The 25,889-nt window shown below is 50.6% G+C and overlaps 2 protein-coding genes across 2 annotated transcripts in view; one reads left to right on the top strand and one right to left on the bottom strand.

Annotated features, from left to right (window-relative positions):
• LOC149343544 (uncharacterized) overlaps positions 1-25,889 on the top strand; it is a 123,352-nt gene that overhangs the window by 26,566 nt on the left and 70,897 nt on the right. The gene's annotated exons all lie outside the window — the stretch shown is intronic.
• Positions 19,618-24,227, bottom strand: LOC149343546 (uncharacterized). Its single transcript, XM_089547006.1, has 3 exons — positions 24,216-24,227; positions 21,339-21,533; positions 19,618-20,202 (listed from the first exon to the last, which is right to left on the bottom strand). Exons 1-3 carry the CDS (start codon positions 24,225-24,227, stop codon positions 19,618-19,620), a joined length of 792 nt encoding a protein of 263 aa, XP_089403132.1.

The following is a 25,889-nucleotide window of genomic DNA, read 5'->3' as shown; positions in this document are numbered from 1 at the left end:
AATTTTTTTATTTCTACAGTATCAACTATTGTCATCAATATATGCCCCGTTTGTCTTTATGTTGTTGTCATGCCGAGTTATTTATGTTTGGTTTGCTTTGGTTTATGGGTGTTTAACGTCCCAAAGCGACTCCGGCTATGAGGGACGCCGTATAGGGCTCCGGAAATTTCCACCACCTGGGGTTCTTTCACGTGCACTGACATCGCTCTGACCCCAAAGACGCGGGTTCTATCCCGGCCGCGGCGGTCAAATTTCAATGGAGGCGAAATTCTAGAGGCCAGAGTTATTTTGTGCAGAGTGTTGTTTCGATTTTCTACTCCTGAATGCTCATACGGGGTGGAGGTGCTGGGTAGCCTTCCAGGTACCGGACAACCCCTGCAAGTCGTGACGCCAGCCCTTTGAGTTATTCGCCGAAAGACCTGATTCCAGCCTACCACGCAGCCTCTGGAGCCTCCAGCCATGACTTACGCCGCAGCAGTGCGCCGTCCTGTACCTCGACGACGGGACCCAAGCCCCTATCGCCCTTAGCCAGCTGCGCTGGAGCGCCGCCCTCTCACCCCAACTCGCCCGTCCTACGAGCGTCGTACACGGCCGAGGAAATGCGTCGAGTGGAGAACACCCGACCAGCGCCGCCCACAATGCTTCCACGGCGGAGAAGCCGGTCACATTCTCCGGTACTGCCCATACAGGAGAATGGGCATCCGAGGGTTCCCTTACGACGCTCCACGACCCCGACCCGGCCAGCGACCAGCCGAAATCGAGGATTTTTTGCGTCGGGAAGGATACTCATCGCCGAGCCGCCTATCGCGTTCTCCGTCGCCATCGTCACCGCGCTAAGTATCTCCTAGCCGAGGCTACGCAGTGCGTGGACGCTTCCCCAGCCCCCGAAGGTTAAACTGAATAAAGCAGCCTCTGGAGGTTAGGTTGCTTCTGAGCGCAAGAACTAAGATCCTCCATCGACGAAAACAGAAGACCATGCCCCCTACGACGACGACGAACCCTACGAAGACGACGACGCCTACGAAGACGACGACCCCTACGAAGACGACGACCCCTACGAAGACGACGACCCCTACGAAGACGACGACCCCTACGAAGACGACGATCTCTACGACGACGACGATCCCTACGACGACGATCCCTACGTCGACGACGATCCCTACGACGACGACGATCCCTACGACGACGACGATCCCTACGACGACGATGATCCCTACGACGACAAATACGACGACAAGAACTACGACAACACCGACGACAACACCGACGACGACGACGACACGGCCAGACTTGAAGCTTTTACCGCTGCCCTTACACCTTATTATGAACGCTAATGGACTCGAAGTTTTCATTGTCCGTGTTTATTTTCATTTTAAAGCATCAGGGGCGCGATTACGAGTTTTTGTCTCAATTTTGAGACTCTGACGTCAAAATGACGACACCGCGAGTTGTTGACTGCGGAATCAACCAATTAGCAGCGAGGTTGTGCTGTCTAATAGTAGGGTTCCACCCAGGAAGCATTTAGTTGCGCAATAAGGGACCGTATGCTAAAGTTTTTCTGTAAACACGCCGTTAATAATTTGAAGAATGTTTTATTTCGCTAACAAACTATGTTTCAAACTCAACGACATGAAGCAAAAGAAGAAGCGTCCTCAATTTTGCAATTAAGTTTGCTCTTCAGTCACTTTTGCTGCCGCGAGGGTGCGCTGACGCTGGAAAAGCGTCGGTAGCGGCGGCTAGGCGGCGTGAGCTGCCGCCTGATTCAACCGATTCAGCCTTATCCCTCCACGCACATATTCAGCCATCGTAAACATGGCAGCCAGAAAAAAAATCAGCTGATTCGACGGCTGTCCTCTTTTTTTACACATTACGCAGAATCAACGTACTGCGCAGACGTCTTAAGTGCGCGGAAAAATCTGTTTAAAGGCAGTGATTGCTACGAGTCTGCCGAGAACAATTTGGAAGGAGCGCTTGGCTCGAAAACCGGCGAAGGCAGCTTCAAGGCAAGTTCACACTGGCGAGTTGCAATCGTCGCGCTAGTATTCTAGGCGACCGATTTCGGTCAATTAGTTACGGTTTGCGAAGCACATGTAAAGCGGGGAGGGAGCGTAATAAATCGATTTAAGCCTGTCGCGCGACCTCCGCGACTCGCCAGTGTGAACTCACCTTGCTGCTATCGATGGCAAATGTGCTCCAAGGGCGATGCGTGATTATATTTATTTTTGTTCAGAAAATACCCGGCGACCATGAATAATCACACTGCAGCAACTGCCGACATACGGAAGCAGACCGGTGCAGCTGATCGGAGCTTGCAATCTCACTGCGGGAATTAAGAGCCGGCACGCCCGGTCACTGCGGCAAATATCACTCTTCCGCCTCGTAACCAACTCATGCCGCCCGCTTCGGGTTAAGCACTTGATATTCGTGTTAGTGGTGCCGTTCCGTTCGGATGATGCTCGGATGACGCCGCCGGGGATACTGCGGTGGCGAAAGTTTATGCGAAGGAAGTCCACCTTCGCCGCCGCCTTGTCTTGAGGGGTCTCGCCGGAAAGCGCGCACCTTCTGCGACTTAACTTTGACAGTGGTCTCGGCAACTCACCGCAAACACTTGCACAGTCGGTTGGGCTACGCCGACGTTTACTTCATTTCCTACGGTGTCTTGAAACCCACCGGCGGCGAAGGCGCGCACAGGCACTTGCCGCTCCACTGACCGCGCACTCACCCGCACACCTCCAAGTTCAACGCCCGAGTTCGTCGCACAGCCATTATGCTCCTTCCTATGTCAAAACGTCGAAACAACTCGTCCGGCACGTCAAAACCGTCTTCATGCACCCTCTTACACCGCTGCTAGCGCGGCCACCGGCCATGTAAACAACCGCCATTTTCTGTCTCGAGCGGTTTGAGACCACTCGTTCTAGTCGCAAGAAATCGTATCAATCGGCTCGCATAATTAGGTGAGCAACGTCAACACTTTTTGCACACTTATGACGTCGGCCGGTGACGCAAAAAACCAATATGGCCGCTGGTCACGACCGACCAATAGGAACGGGGCAAATGAGACACTTTTTGAGACACTTTCCGATTGAGACGATTTTGAGCGACTCGTAATCGCGCCCCTGGACGATGCTTCTTGGAAGGGGGGTAATGCTACGTATCATTGTAGTGTTTGTTCGTTCACGCTCAAGGCAGCAGGAAAGGGTTGTTATCATTTTTTGTTCGTGACGCGAGAAGCGACCAGTCTAATCTCGATTGATCGCAGCCATGAAAGGCTGCATCTAGGTTTTTCCAGATTACTGTAGATGATCTTGTCCTGCTATCTGGAAGTTTCTTTGCCGGCTTTAAATTGAGCGATGCCGCGAGCGGCGGGCATTCGTAGTTCGACGATTGACGAGCACGCTTGTTGCTTACGCCGCCACCGAGTGAGTCAGTTCTTTTGCGGGCGCAAGTCAGCCCAAATAAAGAGCTTCGTTTGCAAGTATTTCTGGTGTCTTCCTGACCGCTGGACTGCCGTCACTACAACGTGACATATGGGCTGCTGCCAACATTCAGGGGCGGCGAAGCTTGCCAAGCACTGGTTTTTTCTCGCCGTCCCCAGTTTTTGTATTGCGCAAAAAACTGGAATAAAGAAATAAATAAAATGAAATTATTAAGGTTGATGATCGGGTACAAGTCCTCATAGAACGGCGCCGGCGCCGCCATTCCCAGCCTAGCGGCTGCTTACAGCACTACCATCAGCCGCTACCTGCGAATGCCAATCGCCACTCTCCTGTAAATTTGCCAGCATATATTCCTTTATTTTTCCTGCTTTATGTATTGTGGGTTACCTATGCCCCCCTATACGAAAGCGTATAGCACTTGTATAGCTAGAGCTTATCTAAGGGCCAAACTTTTTAGGGCAAGGAAAATACTGAAACGAAAGCTAATTATAAAACCGTGCGTTTCCACTTTTGCCAGCTCGTAATCTTGCTTTCTGCAGTTTTCGAAGGCAGTCTTAGAGCACCTTTTTCTGGCAACTGAAAATGTCGTTTGCTGAGAATTCCCGACTAGCTAGATGGAGGCTTGTTAGCTTGATGACAATGCTTCGTGACTACGGGTGAGAGATGCGTTCCCTGATGATCTACAAACTAAGGCGTTTCGTGAGAATTCGTTCGAGGTGCCCCTAAATCGATGGCTACCATACATAACTGCGTGTCTCTCCTTTTCCCCGTGCGATCCTGAAACGGCCCTTGTTTCGCGCACTCGGCGCTAATTTCACTTCGTAATGGATTCGTTCAAATTCACTTAATTCGGTCTTCTATAGCGGGTAAATGACTGCCACATACACTTTATCACAGCTGGAGCACATTCATAACCAGCCTATTGAAATTCTATCTCTACAGAGAGAGATAGAAAAAGAGGAAGGGAAAAGACAGGGAGGTTAACCAGAAGGCTGATTTTCAGTGGAATTGAACTGATATTTGGGCTTCTTAATGGTCGTTGCATTCTACGCATTGTTCGTCCAGTTGGTAATTACCTCATGAATATATTTTTAAGTTCGTCGATAACCTAATCTCACGAGTCATCCTTCATATTAATCCGTTCTAAACAAGGATGACAAAAAAATAACTTTCTACTACCAACTGGGCGCATAGCTTGCAGCAGTCGTACAGTTGACTTTACTCCTCTGGCGCTGTGGAACCATTCGGCCATAATTTATAACTCACCATTTAAATTCGATTTTGTTGGCCAAGATGTGTTGATGGCGGTTACCTGAAACTAGTCGCTGGGAAATAGATTGTTCTTGGTCCCTTACAGCAAAACTTCGGGCTTTTGTAGAGCCTGATCACGTTGTTAATGGTGATCCTTTAATTCTGGCAAGATCTAGAAGCACAACAGACATTCAGACCGATGTTGTGGAATTCTCAGAGTGACTGATATCTGCGGCATTGTGGTATTTCTGGAGGCTGTTTTTGTTGCATCTGCAGTCCATGCAGCTGTGCCGCGGGTGTCCCCGAGGAATCAGAGCAATCTAGTACGCAGTCATTGCCAGTCACAGGCAAGGACCTCAGCAATTCTTCAAAGAGCGTGAAAACAAAGGCGCCCCGCTTGCTGGTCATGCCATCGGTCGTCATCCTGAGTGCCTTTCTAATCTGCCCCTTTATTGCCGCTTACTATTTCGTGACCATCAGCAGTTGAATAAAATTTCAGGTTTACTTCTTGCTGCACTCTCAGAAGAGCATATGAAGCTGTCTGTGGCGAGAATACGCAGCAAAAGAAGTCAGGATTGGAATGCGCACACCGCGCTAACGCACAAGTGTATATGGCTTCGAGTAGATTCGTACTTTTGCATGAGTAAGGTTTTTCAGTTGTGTGCCGTCATACGGAGTCCACCTAGAGCTGTTGCGTGGATGAAGTCCGCTGAAGGGTACCAATCGAAGCGGCCAAGAGATATAGTTGAGAAAACCGAATGGAGGCACAGGGACGGGAGAAAGAAGGGGAAAAGCAGGAAAAGAGGTTGAAGGTTGAAGGTTTATTTCCGCAACTAGGTGTTGCAAGGACAGCCAGGGGAAAAGCTGCATAGACAGCTTGAGAGCTCCTGGCTTCTTCTTACTGTACAGCATTGAAGGCGGCGGAGTACGACATTAAACAAAATGTAAGAAAAAAACACGTATGTTCGCTACATAGAATGATACATGTGCGTTTAGTACGCAGTACATTCTGCTTGTAAGGAAAAAAAGAACTACATTAGATCAAAGAGTCTATAAATGCAAACACAAGGAGGAGAAAATAAAGGACAGTAAAATTGGCAGGTGCACTCAAAATGATAATAGCAAGAAAAAAAGAACTGCACGAACATTTGGGGCAATTCTTTCAGAGAAATATTTTAACATCAAGATTCTTGTGGCAGTACAACTGGTTCAGAAGTGTCGTTAAGGTATGCTGCAACATTTGTTTGCCATAGTTTGTGCGGCATTTCTTAACATTCCAAGGCCCTGCTGCGCGGGTATCATACACAGTTCTGCTTTGCTTTAACCCAGCAAGTGTAAGTAGGGAATCATCGTTTTTCATTATGGTGAGTTTATATTTATAGCGGAGCCTATAGTTATACATGGATTTCATTGGTATAACGTTGTGTTGATGAAAATGGCTCGCAGTACGGCAAGTACGGCACAAGTACGGCACTTTACATGCAATGCGTATAATACATTTTTGTGAAACTGTGAGTTTGTTAATATTGTGACGAAGACGAAGCTGGCAGTGGCGCGGGACGGAGCGCCCGCGCTAGGCCAGCGGCCATTAAATCCCCTCATAGCCATCGTTCACCACGCCTCATTCTTCGGCTGGCCGCCGCGTTACATTTGGTGCGAGGTGCTGGGGTGCCTTCATCGCCATCCTGGTCCCGGAGCTTCGGTGTCCCGCGCCTGCCTTGGACGTCGGCCGTGAGTGCCTGGTCCGCGCCGCCCGGCCATGCCCCAGCCCGCCCGACCTGAACCGACCTCGCCGCTCACCCCAGCCCCGTCCCCCCCGCCCGGACCACAAGACACGACGACCCAAGACGCGACGACATAAGACCCGACCGACCCGAGACCCGACCGACCCGAGACCCGACCGACCCGAGATCCGACCAACCCGAGACCCGACCGACCCGAGACCCGACCGACCCAGACCCGACCGACCCAAGACCCCACTGACCCAAGGCACTGCCAAGACCCTGCCCACACATGAGGACACCGCCCCCCTGCCCCTGCCGTTCGGTGCGTCCAAGGACCTCGGCCGTCAGCTCCTGGCACCCTATGGCCCGGATGCTTCGTGGACCGGGACTCATTCTCTCATCTTTCTCATCGTGGCGGCCAGCACTGCACCATCTTCTACATATTGTTCGATCCTCAACTCAAGATCATCGACATTTCGCCGTCTGTTCGTCACCGATCGGGACGATCGCTCGGAGGCCCCGGGTATATAGTGTGACGAAGACGAAGCTGGCAGTGGCGCGGGACGGAGCGCCCGCGCTAGGCCAGCGGCCATTAAATCACCTCATAGCCATCGTTCACCACGCCTCATTCTTCGGCTGGCCGCCGCGTTACAATATATTCAGCTGTTGTTGTTGCCCACACCAAACCTCCGTAGTTAGCTATGGAAGAGAAGAAAGAATGATAAAGCAACATGTTGACTGACGTAGGAAAATTAAAGCAATGGTGTCGCATGATACCAACTGTTCTGGAGAGTTTCTGAACGACGTAATTAATGTGGTCATTCCACGACATATCTGCTGCTAAGTAAACGCCCAGAGTTTTCACAGACTCCACAAATTCTATTTTGGTATTGTTTAATTCAATCAGAGGAAGTTCAAAGTGTTTGTGACGTGGGTGAAACATGACTGCTGCAGTTTTACAAACGTTAATTCTTAAGTGATTATTAGCCGTCCAGGTATTTATTTCTTTTAAGGTTTTGCTAGCTCGATTTGTGAGATCAGCTCGATGAAGGGAAGCTGTTGTTGACTGAGGGATCCGACCAAGTCGCACGGTATTCACCCTAGCAACAAGAAGACGGGGTATTGCCTAGGAAAAGCGCCATGTCGGACGAAAACGTCGTCAGCTCCACAGCTCAGCGGCGCAGGCATCCAAGCGCCACAGAAGCTATACACTGGGAACGGCAGCGTTTCGAAAGAAGAAAGAAGCCGTCAAGGTCTAAGGCTATTGCTAAGCTTCAGACCTCTACCAAACACTGGGCGAAGTTCAAGACAAGACGTTCATATACGCAATGGGCTCCCAAGAAGCTAGGCACCTCCTGGTAACTCTACTGCTAGCAACTGAATATTGGCGCTGGCTGGAGGCGGTGCAAACGAGACTCACCGACCACTTTATCGTTCCGACCGGCGAGGTCGACGAAAGAGTCTGTTTTACCGACGTGGGCAAGAAGAAGACGAATCGATTGAGTTTGCACCGCGCTACACACGATAGTCAAAAATTGCAACCACGATTCACGCGATGAAGAAGTACGACTGCTTTAAGGTAGATTCGTCGTCGATCTTATATGTAGTCAGTCCCTGGCGGAGAAATTGTGAATTTCAAATTTGAGCGCACACTAGAGAAGACATAGATTTAAGCATTCAGGCGAATTCACGAAGACGCCGTGGCGACCCACACAGTGGTCTTCTGAACGGAATGGAATCCTTCCAGCGAGGTGGCCGAAGCCAATGTCCGGAAACGCTTCTCCAATCCAAAACGCGTTCCGACTCGTGAAAGGCCAGCGAAAAGAACACAGTAAAGTACCAACAACGCACAGCCAACTGCAAAAAAATGCAGTTATTGCGAACAATGCCGTCATCCTCCAGAAAAATGCCTTGCGAAACATGCGAAGGGCCGGTGGTGTAAAAACACTGGACACTTCGACATTAGCTGAGAGAAGATGCAAATGCGTTCTGTCGAACTTGAAAAAATCGATTCCAGCCGTACTCGGGCCAAATTCAATCGAGTGGCTGCTAACTTATACGGTGTGAACTTCAAGCTGGGCTCAGGAGCGGCAGTGGCTGTGGTGTCAAGTTCATTTCCCACCGTCCCGATAAAGCTTCAGAAGTTCGAAGGTAAGCTCATGTGCCACAGAGGTTACTCTTTGAACGTCCTGGGTACCACGAAAAAGTTTAGCGCATTCACGACGAACGGCAAGGTAAGCAAGACAGCACAGGCGCTTGCTCGCAACCGGGCGTTTGTTATAAAAACCCAAAATATAAAGCGAAAGAAAACACCAGAAACAAAATAAGCATTCACGCAGGCACACAGAAGGTAATGAGGAAGGTGCATCTTGATACAAAAACTCTCGCTCAAGCAAGACTCATCATAGGATCTGCCACATACGATTGCTCATTCTTGCGGATATGATATGCCTCAGCAATCTTTCTAGTCAACTGGTGTGAATGGCGAAACAAGATAGTGGTTTTATCAAGCTAGGTGGCGCCGCCCTGGTTAGCTGGCTGACTATCGTGCTCCGTTTTTCACCTGCCCCTGGCCAGGTCCAGGGCCTTGCCCGCCCCTGGATTTACACTCCATCGCGTCAGGAAGACGTCCGCACCACGTGGACACCTTTGGCATCACGGCCCGCTGTCGAGCTGGTGCTCCAAGCGCCTCCAAAAATCTGCTGCGGCGCGGCGCCTCACTAACCCTAACGCGCCGCGCCTGCACCTCTGGCATGCAGCGTCTCAACAAGCCCCTGAAGCCGAGACCCACCCATACTTCGCCGGTGTCAACTTCTTCCGACGCGGCCGCCGCGGGGCCTACTCCAACCACGCTTACAGCCGTGTCTCAACCGTCTGCGTTCAACACCGGCCACACCACCGCGCCCATTCCCGTCGCGTTCACCGACGCTGGGAGCTCCGAATCGACAGCCGCAACGCAGCCGGCAGCGTTCGTCACCGCCGCGGCGTCCACTGCTGGCCAACTCCACGCATTAAGGGAAGCCAAGAGCTTCGGGCCCACAGACGCATCGCAGTAGACTGCGTTCGTCGCCGCCGCCAGTGCCGCCGCACCTACTCGGACCACACTTCCCGCTGACAGCAAGTCCAGCACCTTGGTACCTGCGTCGCAGATTGCGGCTCAGGCTGACGACACAGCAGACATGGACCTTACGGCGTCCCCGGTCGACGGCCATCTCATTCCGGCCCCTGAGGTCGGCTGGACCACCATCGGTGCCTGCCGTAAGCCTGCCTCCGCCACCCGGCCCCGCACCGAGCTCATCACAGTTGCCATCCAGCTTCCCCCTGGCACCCTTAACCCCAAGATACCGCTCTACGACGTGCTCGCCGCAGTCGACTCCGCTGCACAACTGTCCTCCGAAAGCAGTGCGGAGGTTGCCCTTCAGGCCAAGCCAGCCCAAAGCCTCGTCTTTTTAAAAACTCATTCCAGTCTCACCGCCCACCTCCTGCTTTCTATCACGCATCTTCAGCTTCACGGTAAGCCTATAACCATTAAAACATATGCCCCTAATCCTCCCATCTCATGCCTCGGCATCATCCCTAACGTCGGTGGCCACTTCACCCCTGATGACCTCATGCATGATATCGAATCATTCAAAACCGATATTCTTGCTGCTCGCATGATGGGCACCACTCAATCGGTGCTCATAACTTTCGCTGGAACCGTAATCCCCCACTTTGTGTATTTCAAACGCGTTGCCTTCCGGTGCCGTCCCCATAAGCCTAAGCCTCCCACCTGCACCCGTTGTCTCGCTCTTGGACACCGCGCCCACCAGTGTCCACAGCACAGCGTTCCGGCAAAGTGCCGTCGCTGTGCTGCTCCTCTACCCGCCGACCCTTCCGCTCATGTATGTGCCCAGTCCTGGTGCGTTCATTGCCAGGTAAACACCCACCCCTCCCTCGACCCTACTTGCCCCTTCCTCCTCGATAAAAACGCGAGTGTGCCAAAGCTGCGTACCTGCGACGCCTAGCTTTGCGCCGGGCCACGCAACCCACCCCTTCGTCCTCCTCTAATCATGAACCTCCGTCAGCTCCGGTCACGTCACCACCAGGCTCCTACGCCGCCAAAGTTAAAGGATCCTCGGTTCCAGCGTCCCTTTCCAGCGTCTCTTCCACTGCACCACCCTCTCTATCCCTGACTGACGAGAGCCGCTCCTTCGACCTCCGGCTCGCTATGCTGGAACGCCAGCAGCGAGAGCAACAGCGCATTTCCCAAGACCTACAACAACAGATCCACGCCTTGACCCAAACCCTCCAGACAACCACCTCCTCTCTTACCTCCCAGCTTACCAAGCTAAATGAGCACCTTGCCACACTCACCACTCTCTCCTCCACCGCCCAGGTCGCCCCTTTGGCTGATCTTCTCGAAACCACCACACAGGCACACCACACTCGCATAGTTCAGCTAGAGACATCGCTTCTGCAGATTCTTACCACCCTCCAAGCACAATCCAAACAATTAGAATCCTTCACTTCTACGCTCCAATCCCTGCATGAGTCACTGCCCCCGGCCAAAAAGAAGGAACGTGTACCCTCACGAAGTTCTACCTCTACACTATCATAATGGCTTTTGACAATGACCTCGAGATTGTGCAGTGGAACTGCCAAAATCTGTGCCATAATAAGACCCCCCTCCACCAGTATCTACTCGCCCGCCCCTCCCTGCCCCATTTTCTCCTTCTCCAGGAGACCCGGACGGCCCGCACTGTCCCAGGCTACCGCGCCTACCATGCCACTACGGCCACACCACTTGCGTCTATTTATGTACGTAGCGACGTGCTCGTGGAACCACTTGATATCCCCTCCATCCTTCTTAAATATTTAGTTGGTGTGGTCTATTACCACCCTTCTTCCCGCGTCTTACTCGCCCTTTTGTCTTTCTACAACCCCCCTGTCACCTCCTCTTTATTTTCCGCCCTGGGCAAGTTCCTTCACTCTCTTCCTTCTAACTCCAATCTCCTCTTTGGTGGTGACTTTAATGCCCCTCACACACTCTGGGGCTACCCTCAAATCCTCAAACCCGGCCGCCTCCTCCACTGTCTGGCCCAGGAACGCCACCTCACCCTTCTCAATACTCCTGGCTCCCCTACTCGAGCGGGCACTGCCTCACAGCGCCCCACGACACCCGATCTCACTTTCTCTCGGGGTTCACTTTCATTTCACAGGCAAGTGACAGCCGAAACTCTTCTCAGTGACCACTATCTTGTCCACATTTCCACCTCTCTTTCCCACATCCCTCGATGTCATCCGGTCACTCATACTGACTGGCACGCCTTCCGCGCTAATCTCGCCTCTGACTGCTTTCAATCCTACGACGACTGGACGTCGCGCATCACTGCGGCGCTCACCTCCAGTAGCCGTCGTGTTCGCTCTTGTCACCCAGTCCCAGACCCAGATCCTCACCTACTCCGTTTATGGCGTCGCCGTAAACGTCTTCAAAGCTCCTTCCGCTGCCAACCCCACAATGCCCAACTTTCTTCCCGGATCACTGCTCTGCGGGCCGAGATCGTCGCCCACTGCGCCTAACCCGAGCACTCTCGTTGGAGTGCTCTTTGTGACCGTCTTGACTCTGCATTGCACTCGCGATCCACATGGTCTCTTTTCAAATCCCTCCTTGGCACTAAGCCTGCCCTTGCTCCCACTCTAGCTAAAGCCCTCACTCAAGGAACTCCCTCCGATGTTTTTGATCAGCTCGCCTCTCTCTATCTCCCGCCCCCTCTGGCACCCTCCTACTCGGTGTACTGAGGTGGACCTAACCCCGATCTGGACCAATCCTTCACTCTCAGGGAGCTCGAATCGGCTCTGGCTGCTAATGCTACACGCTCGGCTCCCGGTGAGGATGCCATTACATACACCACACTTCGCAACCTTCCTGACTGCGCCAAAGAATTCCTCCTTAAAACCTACAATGATGCATGGGAAAGCGACTGCCTGCCCAGCTCCTGGACCTCCTCCCTCATTTCTATGATTCCAAAGCCGGGCAAGCCTCCCTCTCTTTCTAACCTCCGCCCAATCTCCCTGACATCATGTGTTGGTAAGACCCTTGAGCAAATGGCCCTGACTCGCCTCTCTAATTTTCTCGAGACGAGGGAGTTCTTCCCTAATTCTCTCATCCGCTTCCGACGCCACGTCTGTGCACAGGACATGTTTCTGGTTCTCCAGCACACGTTTCTGTCACCTACCCCCACTCAAATTCACGCACTTGTGACCGTCGATGTTCGCAAGGCCTTCGACGGTGTTTGCCACGACCACATCCTTTCCCAACTCGCCTCCCTAGACTGTGGCTCCAGCATGTACTGTTGCTTTGAGTCGACACCTAGCTGTCCGACCCCCACAACCTCACCCGAGGCACTCCTCAAGGTGCTGTTCTCTCGCCTACCCTTTTCAATCTTGCTATGGCCCCCTCGCCTCCCAGGTAGCTGAAATTCCCGACCTGCATCATATATTTTACGCCGATGACATCACTCTCTGGTGTTCGTCTGGCTCTCCCGGTCACGTACAGGACACCCTGCAACGTGGCCTAGATCTCATCGACTCCTTTCTCACCACTGCTGGCCTCTCTCCTGCTCCTGAAAAATCCGAGCTCCTTCTCCTCAACCATTCCTCCTACCAGCGCTCACACAACCACTTCGTCTCTCTCCACCTTTCTTTCTCGCATTCCTGTCGTCACGCAGTGCAAAGTTCTTGGCTTTCCTTTGCATGCAGCCAAGAACGTGCAAGCCCTCCACCGTGCTGTCACCACCTGCCACTCCGTAACTCACCTCCTGCGGCGCGTGGTCACTCGGCGCTCAGGTCTCCACGAGGCTCATGCGTGCCGAGTTGCCCACGCGCTGGCCCTCAACAAGGTCTTGTACTCTGCACCCTACGTTTCCTTCAATCAGACTCAACTTAACGCTCTTGAGACTGCCCTTGTGGGCCTCTACAAGGCAGCTCTCAACCTCCCGATCACTACCTCTACTGCAAACATCTTTGCAACAGGCCTCTTTCATCCTCTCCGTTCTCTGCTCTCTCTCCATCATGACTCGCAGATTGCCCGGCTTTCCCTTACCCGTCAGGGTCAGTGGTTACTGACTCAAGCGGGTATCTCGCCCATTCCCTGCGCCCCGTTTACCTCTCCTATTCCCACCCCGGCTCCCAATCTTCGGATCCTCCCCCTTCCGTCCAACATGTCCCCCGTTCTGCACGCCGGCCGTCGTCATGCGGCCGCACAGCACCATTCCCCTCTCTTTGATACCCAGGGTGTAGCTTACACGGATGCCTCCTTCGTGGCTCCTCGAGGTTCCTGCGGCTACGCCCTGTACCACCCCCACCTCCCCGCTCCTGAAACTCACACCAGCGGGCCGTTTCTACGCCCTCCGGAGGCATTGTCCCTCGAGGTCCTCGCCATTGCGCATGCCCTCCAGTCATTTGCCCTCCTTCCCTCTCTTCAAGAGTACACAGTCTATTCAGACTCACAAGCCGCTATACACCACATACAGAAACGCACCCTAACCCCTTCTCTTCAGCAGGAGGTCGAACGAGCGGTCTCCGCATTGCAGCCTTCCATCGTTTTCCTCCGCTGGGTCCCTGGGCATTCAGGGATTGACGGGAATGAGCTGGCTCATCAGCTCGCCCGTGACACACTTTTCCGGGCACCGTTGATCCCCTGGCCCAAGCCCTCGGAGGACGGTGGGAGACTCACCCTTCGCCGCACCATAAAAGAGGTCTACATCGAGCTCCGCCTCGACAAACGCCTTTACCCTCCCCCTCATCCATCACTCATGGTGCCGGAGGCTCGCCTTCTTCGGCACGTTCAAATGAATGCAGTCATCACCCCGTCTCGCCTCTTTCTCTATCGCTATCGATCGGACCCTTCCTGTCCCAACTGCCCCTGTATCTATGCAGACCTTGCCCATTGCCTCTTCTATTGCCCGGCTGCTCAGCAGTCGGGTTCCTACCCCCCACCTTCTTTATCCATCACCACCTGGCTCGACTGGCTTGGCGCTGAAGGGGATGAAGAACAGCGACTTCTGGTCGCCCAGGCGGTCGACATGCTCGGCCTGTAAATTTTGGCCGAATAAACGTCTTCTACTACTACTACTTATCAAGCAAAGGCTTACAGCCTGTACATTTATAGCAGTGCTCAGAAAGACTGGACGAGGGAGGGCCCCAAGAATGAGCAATCGTGTGGGGCTGATCATATGGTGGTCTTGCATAATCGAGAGTTTTTATATCTAGATGCACCTTCCTCATTACCTTCTGTGTGCCTGCGTGAGTGCCTGTTTTGTTCTTGGTGTTTTCTGTGTCTTCATATTCTGCATTTTTGTAATAAATGCCCAGTTGCGAGTAAGCACCTGTGTTGTCTTGTCTACTTTTTCGCTCGTCGTGAGTGCGCTAAAATTTTTCGTGATGCATTGCCAACTAGCTAGGGTGTCGATTCTTCTTCTGCCCTGGGTACGTCTGAAGCCACTTTGCGCTCAAAGGGCACGTCTGCTATGCAAAGCACTCTTTCCGTAGTAGACTTGCCACGGCTTTCACAAGATCCCGTACATGACACTGCAGGTGCATCACAAGACCCCTAGTGCAAGTGGATACAGCCCACCGCAACTGCTTATTGGCGGACGTCTTCATAGACAGTCCTAAATGAAGGACAGACTTCTGTCAAAGTGGCAGCATCGTGAAAAATTCACGAAACGGGACAGCTCTGCTGCTGAAAACAAGAAAAAGACCTCAACCGGTGTCATGCTGCCACGCATCCCAACGCCGGTATCCCAACGCCATGGCTCTGCCAAAGATAGATTCACCAACCATGGCAGAAGGTTTGATTGAAGTATTTTCACGGACAGATTTTCCTAAAGAGATCCTTTGTTACGAGAGCTCCTCTTTCACTTCCGAATTCAGGAGAGAGCTCAATGATCTCTTGGCGGTGAAACATCTCAGCACGACCTCTTACCATCCAATGTACAAAGGGATGGTGAAATTAAACGGCACACTCAAGCAGATGCTGCGGAAGCTCAGTCACGAGCAGCCCAAAACATGAGCTCATAATATCACTCTGCTTCCGTTCGCATACAAATATGTGCGGCATGCGAGTCTAGGTTTTCTCCGTTTGAGTTAATTTTTGGACGACACGTGCGAGGACCTCTAGCAGTCGTCAGAGAGCTCTGCACAAAGGAAGAGCTGGGAGAAGACACGAAGACGACGTATGGTCTCGTTCTCGATCGAAGAGAACGTCTCGTGCAGACTGTCCGATCGGCACATCAAAATTTGGTGCGTACTGGGCAGTCTCAGAAGAAATATTATTACACAAAGAGCAAAAAGCGGCATTCAATGGTTGGGGATCGAGCCCTGATTCTTTTGCCGAGTAGCCACAAAAAACTCCCCAAGTAGTGTAAAGATCTCTTTGTGGTTTCTGGAAAAAAGAACGACGTGGATTATTGTATCTACTTGGGCAACACTAAGAAGCTATTTTACATCAATATGCTGAAACGATACGAAAAGCGTGCCTCCCAAGAGTCCGTGGAGGCATCATCTAGCTGATTGCATGACATGCGTCTTTTGAAAATTGCCGGAGGGTGATGCCCAACGTAAAGAGCTGCACTCTGGTGTTTGCAGTTACCTGTGCCAGTGTAGTGGGGTAGTGTTTGTGGGCAGTGTTTTTTTTTCCTTGTTGTGCGGTTATGAGTGGTTCAGTGAGTAAATTTTAATATTTGTGGTACAGAGGTGTGTAAAGGTTCTGCCCGATGGTTTGTAAAGTTTTTATTTTCTCTTGTGCCACATGTGTAATGTTTGGCCCCATGTTTCCTCGGTGCGCCTCTCTATGTGCCTCTGTGTAACAGTGCAAAGTGCCTTCGGTAATTTCGGCTGTGCCTAACTGTCCGCTTGCCACGTGAACATTAGTGTTACGTGCATTGAGGGCAGTTTTTTTCTTACGAAAAACTTTTCCGAAGAGGGGGCATATGTGGGGTGCACAACAAATCCTCGGGAGATTTTTGAGTGTGGTGCGTCGACAGCGGAGTGTCCACAGCGGAGCGTTGCACGTGCCAGCTCAGCGTTGCGCGTGTGCACGTGCGAATGGTGAATGCAAGGCGACGACGAGGAAGACCATGGCGAGCACGAGGAGCGGAGACCTGACGCATGAGGAAACCGAGGTGTGAAGAGACAGCTCAGCGGAGGGGGTGGGATTCGTGCGTGGAGGTGGCAGCCGTCGGACGTTCGGGACGTGCTGCCGTAGATCTCACTGGGATCATCTGCTTTAAGCTTACAGCGCTTCGTGACGCCGTCGACGGGTCATGGCTACGCTGCTCCTGCTGCTGCCAAATCCCTGGGGCTGCTGACGGAAGTCCACCGGCGTCTTCCTATGGTACTCTCCACTTCTACTGCGACCTGACTCCCTTCCGCCTGTTCCTTTGACGCAACGTCAGCGACGCGTCGCAGTTCATCCTCCCGCGTTCTCCTTGTCTGCAAGGCAACCGCGCTTCGTATGGGACGCTCAAGATATAGCGAAGTCGTTTTTATTGCGAAAGCAATACTACGCTCATGAACGGCCTTTCGCGTAGCGGCGGCCGCTAGCCACGTTTGACCTTTGGAATGACCCCTGACGTCATAGCAGGATGAGAGATGGGCTACCAAGTCGAGTCGTCGCGCAGCGGCGGCCGGTAGCCACGCGTGACCTGCAGACGGGGGTCGCCGCGTTCCTTCCGTTGGAGGCGCTGCGCTCGCTTTCGCAACCTACCAGGCTTAACCAAAGCTAAGCCCCCGCCAATTTCTTAAAACCTGTAGTGTTCTGCGCGTGTTGAGTGTGAATATTTTTCATTGAGTTTTCATTTCGTACTGGGTGTTTACCTAAAAATTATAAACATGGTTTCGTTTTTTTTTTGATCTCTTGTTGTCTTGTTCGAACCTGCACGCGATAGCGTTCCTCTTCTCTAGTTGGGAACGCATTAAAATTTCGCGACAGTGTTACAAATGTATGTCTACAGCAGTTACAAATGCAATTAGGAACTCCTTCCGCAATAAATTCTCTCGTACAGACCTTAACTCAAGGTCAATAGGACGCCCAGCAGAAGAGCAGCTAGTCCGTTGCCTTGCTGGAGAAGAGTATTCTGAAGCAGAATGTCTGTGTGAGCCCAGGCGAACAGGTGTGATGTAGAAATATCATGCAGTGAAGTCGGCTGTCTATAAGCGTCTTTTTAAAGGTTTAAATGTGCTTAATTAGAACATCGACTGGTAACTCACCATAAATACGTCTTTCCCCCAAAAAAATTGTTTCCCCAAGCAGGAATCAAACAGGCCGAAAAAACGGACTAAAGATATCTTAAATAACACGTAAAAGCTGTAGTCGACGAAGCATTGAAAGGCTTTTTTTAGCAGTCTGAGGCCAAAGAATGCACTCATTTGATGCTTATGTTCGATTCGGTAATCAAGCGGCCGCCATGGTGGCTCAGGAGTTATGGAACTCGATTGCTGATCCGAAAGACACGGGTTCGAACCCGGTCGCTGCGGTCGAATTTAGATGGGGGCGAACCTCTAGAGGTCAGTGTAGGGTGCGATTTCAGTGCGCGTTAGAGAACCCCAGCTGGTAGAAATTTCCGGAGTCCTTCACAACGTCGTCCCTCATGGTCTGAGTCGCTTTGGGACGATAAAAACCCTAAATCAACCAACCGTCAAAATCAAGGGCATATTAGTACGACTTTGAATGGGATGACAGTAATGTTCGGTCATACGCATAACGGAAATGATGTCCTCTGCGGTAACCATCACTGAGTTGAGAGCGCAGGAGAGCGTACCTTACGACCAGGAAAATAGGGAAGCGCATGAACAAGTGATTTGCATCAAAAATACTGCAAAGCCTTCGGAGTTTGTTTATATGTGGACGGCCCTCCCGGCTAAGTCAGGTGGCTAGCGTACGTACCTTGAAACAAAGCCAACATCGGGATCAATTAAATGACAGGGCCGCGCTAGCTGCCGAGCCTTAGAAGAAGAAAACGTTTATGGGGCCAAACATAGACTCCCTCACCGTACCAGGGCTGTGTAGTCCGTGCAACATTGGAGTCGCACAGCTTATGCTCAAAAGTCTGCACGAGCGACTTGCACAAAAAAAGAACCGACGTAAGTCCCATCACTGCAAGTCCGCTGTCAGCTCGCCATCAAGACGGGAGGTGCGACTGTGTTCCATAAAGCCTGGCATTTTTTGCATGTAATCCGTTTAGTCCTGAATAATTTCGCATCACCGTTGTCCGACAGCAGTCACTAACTCGTTCTTGTTCTCAAGGATCTTTGTAGCACAATTACGTAACAGGGCATTATTGGTCGGTCAAATGTTCAGGGGAAACCCCCAAGGTGGAGTAGATTTGTAATAAGGGAGTAATTACTCATTGACATCCACCCGAGCGCAGCCTTACGGCTACAAAGGAATGCTATACAGCTTTCTCAGAAACTTCGTAGTTAAAGAAAAATTCGTGCTGGTCCGGGGTTCGAACCCGGGACCACCGCTTCACCGGAGCAGTCGCTCTACCAATTGAGCTAACCGTATACAGCTTTCTCAGAAACTTCGTAGTTGAAGAAAAAGTCGTCCTGGTTTGGGGTTTGAACCCGGGGCCGTAGTTGAAGAAAAATTCGTCCTGGTCCGGGGTTTGAACCCGGTAGCACCGCTTCACCGGAGCAGTCACTCTACCAACTGAGCTAACCGTATACAGCTTTCTAAGAAACTTTGTAGTAAAAGAAAAATTTGTCCTGGCCCGGGGTTTGAACCCGGGACGACCGCTTCACCGGAGCAGTCACTCTACCAATATAGCTAACCGCCTTAAGGCTGCGCTCGGGTGGATGTCAATGAATAATTATTCCCTTATTATAACAGGGCATTATTCATAAACGATTCGGTAGAACACTATTTTATTCATTGAAACTAGTTGGAGACTATGAAACCGGCTCAAGTTGCGCAGTTGTTTCCATCCTTTATCAGTGTCATTTAGGAAAACAATAATAAGGTTAGCTTTCACATAGGCAAATTTTTTTTCAAAGCTCAGAGCAGCCAGTCATGGTAATATGGGTTCAAAAATAAAAGAGATGCAGAGTCAAAGCAAGCCATAAATAGATTCATATTGTTTTATTTTCTGCAGCACACCCTCATGAACAAAGCCTTAAGTGTTTTCCTAGTTGGACGACGTGCATTTTTCAAGGCGAACGCGTTAGCGCCGGCGGAAACCCTGATGACCGGTAGCCCATCCGGTGGCTCCGCCATATGCCGCTGGGCCATACCGGCCTGCTGGATATCCTGCACCACCATAGCCATATGGAGTAGACGCTCCGTAGCCGTAGCCACCAAGAGCACCGCCTCCTGGAGTGTAGCCATACCCTGCGTACGGAACGCGGCCGTAGCCAGCTGCAGCGCCACCGTACGGCCCATATCCGTATCCAGTGTATCCTCTGTACGCATTGTTGTAGCCGGTGGTCACACCCCTGGCGCCGTAGGCAGTGGGAGCGAATCCGGCTTTTGAAGCTGCTGCACCACCGGGAACCGGTGGGACGACCGGCGCGGCGTCGAAGACGACGTCGGCGCTGGCACCCGGTGCAGTTCCTGGCTCGTTGGTGTCCACCGTGGCCCGGAAGCCATTGGCGTCGGCGATGTAGTTCACCCGGCGGTAGAGGCCGTACGCGTCCCTGTAGCCGTACGATCCGGTCTTTGCGTTCCTCGAGTCTCCCTGCTCACTGCGGAACTGGCGGTTGCCGTACTCGTCCACATTGTCGTAGCCGAAGCTGTACGGCTGAGGGGGCTATAAAGAAAAGGTGTAAATGCGGTTAAAATACTCCACACTGTGTCGACAATTAGGCAGAAAATCTTCGGAACGAAGGCTAACGTATTTGAACTGTGAATCTCAAGCTTTCATCACTTATTGACTAGAGCACAAGAGCACATATGCGCTCGTTTTATCTTACCAACTTGCCCAGCTAATTGCGTTGGTAAATGAAATAACGAGGCACTATGAGAGTTTTGATGAAATAGCACACCCCAGTAGTCAGATTTTTCTAGATTATTTTTGAATTGAGGTGGGTAAGATGAAGCGTATGCATAAAGGTTGTTATACAACGATAAGCTGCGTAAGCAATGCGCCTGATTTCTTCATTTAACAAGAGTATTTGTTCGTGATAGGTTGCCCGCACTAGTTTAGAATAAACTGAATTCTAATTTATTTCGCTTTTTTTTACAAAGATATAAAAAACTCCAACCACAGTGCGCCTAAAGCTGCCGCTCTCAACACTAGGTAAGCGGCTCCAGTTGTGCTCTCGTCTCGCATTTTGGACCTCTAGTTTAGACCAGGAGTGAAGGTAGCATAGCCTCAGTTTTTGGTTTTGCTCTGCTACAGCATGATGTTCTTTTCCGGAAATATGCGGCCACTTTTGTTTAATGTTTGCGTTTCGCACGCACCGATCACGGCAAAAACTTCGCCAATTTCATGAGGAAACCCCCAAGGAACGACTAAAAACTTAGAAAAATGCGTTTTCTGAGGGCGCCGTAACATATGGAAACAAAAAGACAAGCAGACTTTATCAACCCTTCGTGAAATTGCGGCATCGTATTTCATATTTCCTTTCCTGTAACATATGTCATTACTCATGTTGATTTATGATCGTGGAACAGTTTAATGCGTCTATTTTTAATGCGTTGTCCTTAAGTGGTCCTCGCTCAATACTAGAAAGTTAGCTCAAACAAGCTGTCTGAAATCCGTGTCTTATTCATTTCACCATCGAAATTCATCGCGTCATGGCAGATTCTTAGTTTACCGGGGAGCCCAATGCTATTCAACTCTGGAAGTCACGCCTGCGCACAGTTTACATCGTACAAATGCGGCAATGTTGCAGCAAGCGGCGTAGTTGGGCTCAGAGCTTTTGTGTACTGAGTGCTACCTACAGATGCGTAGTCGGCGTAACCACGGTAAGCAGTGGCCGCTATCGGTGCCGCATAGCCACCGTAGCCAGGACCAGGGTACCCGACTGACGGTTGGTGATGGTGCAGACCGTAAGCTTTCACCACGAGGCAGGCCAGTAGGAGTTGTGCCTGTCGAGAAATAACACAAGTGTATGCGAGAAAGCAATATGCTAGTAACTTTATGAAATTAAACATTGCCAGGTAGCCGAATACGGGAATAGCCACCTTTCAAGTTACATAAAAAGCTAGCATATGTCAGCAACCAACGAACGCTTCATTGCCCTTCAGATGCGAATCAAATCATATCTATGATGAAGCATCTTGGCTCTCCTAAACAAATTCAAGAAAACTGACAATCTCGGCGAGAACTACCATTATACGGTTATTTCCACTTATCGCCGCCCTATTTGAGAGGGGGGAGCGTCGGAGGACGGGCTATATACCGCTGCTCATCGCTTCTACCCTCTTGCCGCGAGGTAGGCATCGTCCCGCAGGCTGCCTAGTGATGGTTGATCGCGGTGTGCGCGTCTGGCGCTCTTGTTCCGCCTGGTTTCAGTACAGCTCATCCGAAGAAGCAAACTGCTATGCGCCACAGAATCGATTAGCTTCGCGTTGTACAACGTCAGCCATTGTCGACCGGTTTTCCTCCGATATCATCGCTCGCAGATAAAACTGCGCCATCACTCACGTTAGAAGAGAATGAAGAGTTTTAGTATAGCGTGTACAACCTAGTGCTACTGCGTAACGCTGGCAGCAAGTGCTCACGTGCAGATCATTCCGACACGTTTGGTGCGACCGCATTCGGACAGCACCTTCCACCCCGAGGCCATAGGCGCATGCGCCTTGGCGGCTCGCGGTACGGGTAGCATTGGGATTTGCACGCTACGCTAAATGTCTGTAATATTAACAAAGAGACTATGTGCGCTAGGAGTGAACGGTAAACCGCAGACTTCACTTCGCACAGTTGGCCGGACCGCCCCTAGGCGATCGAAATTTCCCTAGCCCTTCACTACGGCGTCCCTCATAGCCTGAGTCGCTTTGGCACGTTAAACCCCCCAAAACCAAGAACCAAACCAAACCTTCTCAATCTCAGCCGCCTTGACTACGCTGGCGGCTCTGCTGGCAGAAACTGCTAAAGTCTGTGCACGTAGTGATCATAGAACCAGCAAGCGTGCTGTAAAGACCTCTAGGTCTTTACAAACTGGCGGTGTGAAGTCAGAGAAAGGACGAAACGCTCAGAAGGCTAGTGCTTTTGCAGCGCTAATAACAAACGTGGAGCGCTTATATGATCGACATCCGCACACTTCTGCTGTCGTGCTCGAACAATGATTTTCCCGGCTTTTTTATAGCGTAATGTCCAGTGCTTATTTTTTTATAACACACGCACTGAGCTGAACTACTACGGAAAACATCTGTATTGAATTAGTGTTCGCATCCCATGTAGGCTGCATGCAAGGGTGCTCGCCACATCTTGACATATTCCTGTTACCGCGAGGCCGTCCTCATTTCAACGCAATAAACAAAAATGAAGGCGTAATCATCATTATATAGTAGCAATTAAGATAACAAAATGAAATTGCGTCGTGTAGTTCAAGTTATGCGTCGCTACGTGGTGTCTCTTGCATAACCAGTACCACTTGATGGTCAAACTTCATAGTATGAATTGGAATTAACGTTGTTTTGAGTTTTTATGAATATAAATGCAAATATTGTTCACTCTACCTCTACCCTAAGTGAGTCATCTACCGGCCATAAGTTTGGGATTTCATTTCACGACTTTTTTGCCGACTCTTTTTCTGGGGTCTGGCCCCAATGACGCTATTTCACCCTCGTGTAAAAGCCCTCGCATGTACTTCAACTAGCCCCGCTGTGGTGGCTCAGTGATTACGGCGCTCGTCTGGTGACACGAAAGACGTGGGTTCGATCCCGGCCGCAGCGGCCGAATTTGGATGGAGGCGGAATTCTAAAGGCCCGTGCACTGTGCGACGTCAGGGCGCGTTCAAGAACCTCTGGTGGTCGAAATTTTCGAAGCCCTTGACTGCGACGTCCCTCATAGCCTCAGTGGCTTTGGGACTTTAAACCACCCATAAACAAATAAACAAAATCGAGCACATCATATCCGTATGCATTTATTTTCTAGATAAACTAAAGGACAAACAAGCCCGGAAACTGGGGTCTGTCAGATATAAAATCATCTCACGCAGGTGCGGCCACACGAGGACAAAGCAAATGTTTTGAAATTCCATTTACTGCCTTAAATCCCTGGAGGGTAAACTCAGTAAAAACACTCAGCTGCGACAGTAAAACAAGTTGTTTGCCCAACGGTGTTCTGAGACATTAGCAGATGGTTTAACGAAAATTTAAAACCACCATTTGATGTGGCCGGAATTCCTTGTGAACTAGAGAGATCAAGGACGCCCCTCTAGACGTGCTAATATTACGATCTATAACGCACTACCGCGGAGCTAATTTTGTGCATTCATCACTGACACGTACGCCCAGTATGCCGCCACGTTTTCCTCTAGCTATAGCCCACACTATTTCCACTGCGGTGGACGCACCGATAGAGTCCACAGCTGATCCTTGTCCCGCTGATCTCCCTAAACCAGAGCTGCAACCCTGTGCTTTTGTGCACCGGCATGCTGCGCTGCACAGCGCAGACCTGGCTGCCCAACGCCGGGCCCTCGAGCTATCCACCGAGGTGATTACGAAGCAACGCCTTCTGGTCACCTAGCGTCGACCACAAGTTCGGCCTTTCTGTTTTTTTGGAACTTACAGTGTTTTTACTCCCCCCTCCTGCTCATGCCAAAAGAATTTTCTCGTAGTCCCGGAAAAGTGAACGATGTTCTGTTGTCTCACCTTCAGAACCATCTTGGCTGTTTTCTGGCTTCGCGACTAGTGGCCGACGACACTGCGGTCCCAAGTTGCGGAGCTGAGGAGACGTCCTGTGCTGATGCCTTGTCCCAGTCAGCGGGCATTTATACTGTTGAGCTGCGAAGTGTGACTTAGTGGAAAAGAAAAATGAGCTCTTGTTTCGTTTTGTCTCCTTTTGTTCTCCCCCTCACCCCCCCCCCCCCCCCTTTTTTTTCTCTCATTCTTGACATTTCAGAAACCTGCTTTCCTTCCCTCGCGATTGCATGAAAGGTCAGGGGAAAGTAAGCAACGGAGTTTCAGTGCGTAACCCCTTGGGCACACTGGTTGCCTGAACGCTTACAGAAGACTTGTGTGCAAGCGTTTGGCACCTTTACTCTTGTCGTGTGGCACTTACATTAACCTCGAAACGCTTCAGTGTTACGATATTATACTGCGCGATTCTCGGTTGCTGATTTACCACTCCCTTCTATCACTGGAGAAGGCTGTTGTTTCTTTTTTATTTATTTTGTTTTTTCATCCTGGAACGTTATAAGAATGGTCAAAACGTCCACAATTTAATTGATTAGCATGGTACTACATTAGATTTCCAGTTTTCATATGTCATTTTTCTCTGTCAGACGCGCATCATGCTCTGTAGAGAAAAATGTGAAAATATGTGTGTGTGTGTGTATTTGGAGCCTTCTGTTTAACAAAAATAACGTTAATGGCTCAAAACTTTAGGAATTCGAACGCACCGCACACTTCCACGCTCACGGAATTGTAGCTCTGTTCTAAAAAAGTGCAACATTTTTGCCCAAATTATTTATTTAATTTATCATCTGAAGCTGTTCCCCCAACGAAGCCTCAGCTACAGTGTCCTTTAGGAAAGCATTCCACTGCGTGAGTGAAGAAACAAGTAAAAGCACCAAACGGCACTTCCTACGCGCAGCGTAATACTTCACGACGTGCATCTTCATTTCTTGTTTTTGAAAAGCTAACTTTTTTTTCTAGACAAAAATATATTTACTATTCTCCCTAGCAGGGATTTCTTAAGAAGCTAGCGTAACTGACTTCCATAAAACACCGCTAGACGCTTGGAAAAAAGTTTCAATAGTCACGCGCACAATTTTAGATGCCATGCCTCAAAGGAATATGTTTTATTTCGAAGGTAAAACAGAAAAGCATTGTGCATGTCTATTTCGACATCTTCATAAATGCTGTACACACCACGACATCATTCTCCTGAGTGGAATTTCTGGGCGGTATACCGTCAAAACGCGGACTCGCTTGGTAGAATACATTGTATAGTAAGTCACCAGAACAAAGCCCAGGTTTGACGTCTTTCTCTTTGCACCATTTGGTTATCCTTCAAAGCTTAAAATGGTTACGCTTCAAATGATTCAAGGTTTATCTATGTACAAGGTGTAACGGCACCCAATTCAGCACGTTCAATAACCCTTGCACATTCCTCCCAGTGGAGACCACAAAGTGCGAATTCTAGACGAGCGCTAATATAGAAGGAGGTAAAATAGTTCTCTCATACTATCCCTTGATTTAAAGTTTTAGTGTGTTGTGTCTTCCCGAACTCCGGTTGGCATGGTTATGCCGAGCCTCGATTAAACTCCTCATATATTGCACATGTACAAAATGCGAGTGATCTGAGAAAGATCAGCAGATCAT

The sequence above is a fragment of the Amblyomma mixtum genome, chromosome 5, assembly GCF_055824585.1.
Source record: "Amblyomma mixtum isolate Tamu chromosome 5, ASM5582458v1, whole genome shotgun sequence".
NCBI lineage: Eukaryota > Metazoa > Arthropoda > Arachnida > Ixodida > Ixodidae > Amblyomma > Amblyomma mixtum.
Note: the sequence above shows the minus strand (reverse complement) of the source record. Positions and strands in the feature narration are given on the sequence as shown.